The sequence below is a fragment of the Hipposideros armiger genome, unplaced genomic scaffold (assembly GCF_001890085.2).
Source record: "Hipposideros armiger isolate ML-2016 unplaced genomic scaffold, ASM189008v1 scaffold_79, whole genome shotgun sequence".
Taxonomy (NCBI): Eukaryota; Metazoa; Chordata; class Mammalia; order Chiroptera; family Hipposideridae; genus Hipposideros; species Hipposideros armiger.
This window is the reverse complement of record NW_017731429.1, coordinates 173,266-179,265: the sequence shown is the minus strand read 5'-3', so window position 1 is coordinate 179,265 and position 6,000 is coordinate 173,266. Positions and strand designations below refer to the sequence as shown.

General features: G+C 37.7%; 1 protein-coding gene across 1 annotated transcript in view; it reads right to left on the bottom strand.

Moving 5' to 3' along the window:
- The window catches only part of RAB38 (RAB38, member RAS oncogene family), a 71,097-nt gene that overhangs the window by 46,398 nt on the left and 18,699 nt on the right, over positions 1–6,000 (bottom strand). The window contains exon 2 of the mRNA XM_019643469.1: positions 2,906–3,186. Coding sequence (XP_019499014.1) covers positions 2,906–3,186 — 281 coding nt within the window. The remainder of the gene's footprint in view (positions 1–2,905; positions 3,187–6,000) is intronic.

Here is a 6,000-nt window from a genome sequence, read left to right as displayed (position 1 = left end):
AGTTCCCTGAGCCCAAATGTAACCAAAGGATGAATGGGTACCTGTCTCCAAATGCTGCCATCTTAGCTTCTGGGTGACAGTTTTATTCAGGCCTCTGTTTTGTAAATGTGGTAATAGTATCCTCAGAAAGTAAGCAGAGCTTTATCAGATGCTTTAAAAAAAGACTGAATAGTTGACTCTCCCGGCTTGTCAATGCTGCAGCATTATTCCTGAGCTTCTAGGTGTTGACTTTGAATACTAACCTGGCACCGGGAAGCCATTTTCATTATTAAGATATTCAGAAGAGGAATTTCAATAGCAATATATTTGGAAGGAAGAGAGACGTTGAGTGTGGGTTCTGCCTCTTACAATGAGGCCTTGTACCCTCTTGGTTATATTAACAGTTGAGTACATTTTAGGCTTGTGAAATTCCCTCCACCCTTTCTCTGTACAAAGCTTCTCATCAAAGTTTACATTTGCAGAGATTTACGGGATTAGAAATCCAGTATGTAAGTAGGGTAGGTCAGCCAGGCCTTAAATTAATGAACTTCACGCCCATAAGCAGAGTTTGACACTGCAATGGTTGAGCAAGGAAAAGTCAGAGTGAGCTGAAAGAAGATTTTCAGAAGGCCCTTTGTCCCACAAACAATTTCGACCCTCTCCACAAATTCATAAACTTCTTCCTTTCATTTTTTTTTCTTGCTAGCACTTATTCACCATACAACACTCTATACATTTTATTTATGTTTTGTTGTTACTGTTATACATGAAGTCAGGATTCTGTCCGCTTTGTAAATACCTCTATTCCCAGTGACTGGTACATAACAGGTGTTCAGTAATATTTGTTGAATGAATCAATGATAGAAGATTCCTCTCTCCATACAAATATGAGTCATTCAATCTAGTTTGCCCTTCAAATATAAAGTAACCAATTGAGAAAGGGAGTTCTCGAAAATCTTACTCTTTTACCCCTGGTGCCTGGAGGCTTCCAGGCTGGAGAGTGACTCAAAACAAAGGAATTTGAAGGAATATGCAGGCACTATGGACTGAAATCAAATTGAGTGTGGGGCTAAGGAATAGGAGGATAGGTGAATTCACCCACACTTGGGAATTTTTTTAAAAGTAAGACTAACATACAAGAATCAGACTATAAAAAAATATAACATTTCTTAAATTTTTTGTAACTTAATCATACCTGTGAATTTTGCTCTACCTGTCTCTCTTTACAATAAATTCTTCAAACAAACAAACCAAAAAAGGTTCAGTGATAGCCAGAAAGTAGAGAATGATACTGTGTCCTGAATCAAAGGAAACATCTCTAAGAAATGGGGCCCGAATTAGGAAGACAAGGAACCGAGATGTAATAAATTCTAAACATAAGGCCAGCTTAGAGACAGCACAGAGAGAAGGTAGGCGTTAAGATTCTCCATGAAATGGCAGAAAAAAACAAACAAAAAAACCATCCCAACTATGACAGAAAAAAACCGGCACCGCCACCCTCTTCTCCCTCTCTGTCATCTCTCAATCCAAGCAGTTGCTTAATCCTGCTGGTGTTTACACTTTAGTAATAGTCTCAAATCAGGGTTTTCTCTCATATCCCTAAAGCCATTGCCTTAGTTCAAAGCCTTGTCATTTTCCCATAGGAATGCACTAATTACCATGTCACTGTCTCCAAGTTTACGTGCTGTGCTTCCAATCTATCTATCCCTAGTCCCCAGGGCAAATCTGACCATTCTACTTTCCAGCGTAAAACCAGAGGCTCCTCCCCAGCCGATTACAATAGAATGATTAAAGTTATATTTTCAAATCATTCTCTAGTGATGTGCACAAATGTTCGCAATAAGGACTAAACGTAAATTCGGTAAGTACACAGATAATGCCTATCTTATTCACAGCTGAACCTCAAACAACTAACACAATTCCTGTGCTCCACAAGTATTTAATACGTATTCCATAAATGAATAAAGGTGTAAAAATCATGATATAAAACAAAGCAGAATGCAATCCTAAGAATGTAAAATGCATATATACTTATATGCATAGAGAAAATATCAGAAAATATAGTAAAATATTTATTTGTATTTTATTCTTGTGTTTTTTTTAATTTCCAAAATTTACTATGAATTTCTTTTTTTTCTCTCTGATACTGAGATGCAGCAATATAAACAAAAACAAATGGGAGTAGAGTAGAAACTGTGCACCTAACAAATCAGATAGCAGCGTGGAGCATAATAGGGAAGTATAACCCCCTCATCATTCCACATCGGATTCTTCATCTACCTGCCCTGACTCTGCACTCACTTCCTGCTACTCCTCTGCCACCCAGGAGTGAGCAGTGCCAGGCCACACTACATTCCTCGCATTGCTACTAGCCATGCCATCTCCTCTCTCAAACCACAATTCTGGTGTTCCCAGTGGGGTAGTCTGTGTTCTTGCCATCTTTTCATTTTTAGGGCAAAGCACAATTCCTGGTACAAAAGAACATATTAAATGCTGATGGAGTAAATTAATTAATACGTGAATAAGGCAGAAACACTGAACATGAGGCCCATTTCTTTCAGTTACTCTAAAATCATACTTACCTAATAGGGCTATTGTGAGGACTAAATGAGGAAATGCGTGTAAAACATGCCTGACATATAATAAGCACTCAATAAATGAACATAGTTATTAACATGCTATTATCAACATGACCATGTATCAGTTACTTTGCTCCCTTAGCCACAATCCTCTTAAATTGTGGACAATAATTCCTGCCGTGCACGCGTACTCATCCATTTGAGATGAGAAAGAGCTTATAGCAATTTGGGAACTATACATCACTAGACAAACACATATTATTATCATTATGATGATGGGAATGATTACATGCCAGTTTCTTTGTGCATCTTGCCTACAGTAAGTTTAGACTTTAAGGTCACATTACCTTTGCTGATGTTTCGAACCATCCTACGAAACCATGCTCCTTGCAGAACTGGTCCATCTTGAGGCCATTGTTCATGAGCATATCCTTCCCCTGGTCACATTTGTTGGCCAACAAAACCACTGAAACTGGTTTGCCATTAGGGAGACTTAACTTTGAGTCCAAATCATTTTTCCACTTTGTTACGGCTTCAAATGTTGCTGGCCTGGTGACATCGAAGACAATAAACGCACCCATGGCTTCTCGGTAGTAGACCCTTGTCATGTTTCCAAATCTTTCTTGACCTATCACCAAAAAGACATAGAAATCAAAACCTTATTACAATTGTAAACCAAATCATATACTGTAACTTTATGAGGCCTCCCTAATGAGTGGATCACTCAGTAAAGAGCTTCATAGCTCATATTTAAAGAATGAGCTAAATATGCACTCATGCAGTTTTGTTCTTGATCTTTGAGTCCAGAGGGGATTTGTTCACTTAACAAGTATTTATTGAAACTTCTGTGTACCATGGAATGTTCTAGGACTGTGCTAATACAGTGTCCTACTAGCCACATATGGCTACTTAAGTTTAAATTCCTTAAAACTAATTAAAATTTAAAATCCAGTTCCTCAGTCACACTCACTAGCTACATTTCAAGTGTTCAATAACCACATGTGGCTAGCGCTACAGAATTACACAACTCCAATATAGAACATTTCCATTATCACAGAATGTTCTGTGGGACAACAGTGTTCTCAGTACATGCGGTTAAAATAGGAAAATCCCTGCTGTCATGTCATGGAGCTTACATTTTAGTGGGACAATAGATTATAAGTGATAAGCACAGTAAATAACTAAATTATGTAGTATGTTAAAAAGGTATCCACAGCCAACTCCAATTAAGGGTAATAGTCAAATAGACACAGCTAGCATTTATTGTATGTTTACTAACCATCAGAAATGTGATTTACATGAATGATCATGAAGGTACAATTATTATCCCCATTTTAAAGTAAGAAAATCGAGACTTAGTGAGGTTAAGTAACTTGCTCAAATTATACAGATTAATAAACTTTGGAAGTCAGAATTCAAATCGGAGCTTTTTGAATCCAGAGTTGAAAGTCATTTACCAACACTGAACATTCTCAACTACTAAACCATAGTTTTATATTAGCTCTTCTCCAGGTTTGTATACCAGAAGTGTCCCATTCAACTCAATTAAACAGATAACAGATACTTATGTGTCAATGCCAATCTCTGGGTGACATGCTAGGAATAAAACAGTGAAGTAAATGACCTCTATCCTTAAATAGTCTACAATCTACTTGGTGAGGAAAGCCTTCTGCTACAGAAAAAGGGAAAAGGGGAGGAAGGGAGGAAATAAATAAGAAAGTGGGTTGGTCTTATTTAGAACAATCTGCTAGAATTAGTTTTGTTCTGATTCTAAATTTTCTAAGTGAATATTGGCAAGTTTCTCAAACACCCTAAATTTAGCCTTCTTCATCTGCAAAATAACAATAATAATATTTACCACAAAGAGTTGTCATGAGAATGAAATGAATTAATATATGTAAAGCACCTAGCACAGTACCTCAGAGCTACCTGGTACTTGAGTTTTCCCTCCCTTTCTCTAGCATGTTAAAAATTATGAAAGATGGGGTGGCCAAGTGGCTCAGTTGGTTAGAGCACGTGCTCTGAGCAACAAGGTTGCTGGTTCGATTCCCACATAGGCCAGTGAGCTGCCCCCCCCACAACTAGATTGAAGACAACGACTTGAGCTGAGCTGCTGGTGGGCAGCCGAATGACTCAGTTTGTTAGAGAGCATGCTCTTAACAACAAGGTTGCTTGTTTAACTCCTGCACGGTGGATGGGTTGTGCCCCCAAAAACTACATTGAAAACGGCCACTGGACTTGGAGCTGAGCTGCGCCCTCCACAACTAAGATTAAAGGGCAACAACTTGACGGAGCTGATGGGTCCTGACAATATGATATAGGTAGTGAAATCATAGTTCCAGACAAGACTTTATAATAAAAAATTACAGGTATTTCAGCTAATTAACAAAAATGAACAAAACCCTCTTGCTTGTCACTCTTGTATAACAGTAGTTGCTGAAGACAGGAGTTGAGACTGAGTTTATATTTTCTGAATAAAAAAACTCCAGAAGTATATGACCAGGCAAAGGCTTCCAATTCTAAGTTGGGAATTTATGTTCAGAGTCTTATAAAGTTAAGCAAATTAAAACAAAGTTAAGTATGTATTCAATAAGCCAGCTTATCTTTAAAACAAATAAAATGCTAAAACTGGCACGTATGTAAGAATACACAGGTCAACATACCTCTAAGAACACTTTTACACTTAACTTTGAGCTCAAGGTTTTGTGATGGGGAGTTTTAATTGAAGTTACCAAGCTCTTTTGTAGGCTGTTACGTTCATATTGGCAATAGCATTGCAGATTGTAAGAGAAAATGATTCATCATCATAAGCACTTTGTGAAAATGCATGAAGGTCAAGGATTCCTGTCCTAGTGTGTGAGCCTGTGTGCTCAAGTACGTATCACTGGAAAGAACATTTTGTCAGGGTCAACACATGATTATCCTAAAATATTTCTTACATGGGTTATACCACAGAGGAATTTTTATTTTTCATTTTCACAGTTGTCCAATCAATGAAATAAAGGGGTATAATACTCATACTATGACAAAACCCACAGGTAAACTTTCCTTTTCCCAAATGAGTTTTAAAATTGTTTTCTTCCTTCCTTTTTTTTAATTTTTTTTTATTTTGGTTTCGTTTGGTTTTTTTGTTGTTGAGGTTTCTGATGCAAACAGTGATCTCCTTTGATACCTCTCAGGGTGGCCATGACATTTCAAGGAGATGGGGGGAAAAGAGCCCTCTGTGATCATTCAGGACTCTGAAGGCCTCTAGGCTTTGGAAGGATGTCTTATGATGTCTTTCAGGGAACTAGTCAGATGAAGGGCAAAGTCATGGGTTATTGAATAATCTGCTTGTCCAGAGGTTTTCCTAGCAGAGTAAAGCTGTCCTCAAGAAGAAAGATTTTACATTTTCACTATATGGCAAAGGGTCATTTTCAAGGCTATGCAAAACAGCAATATA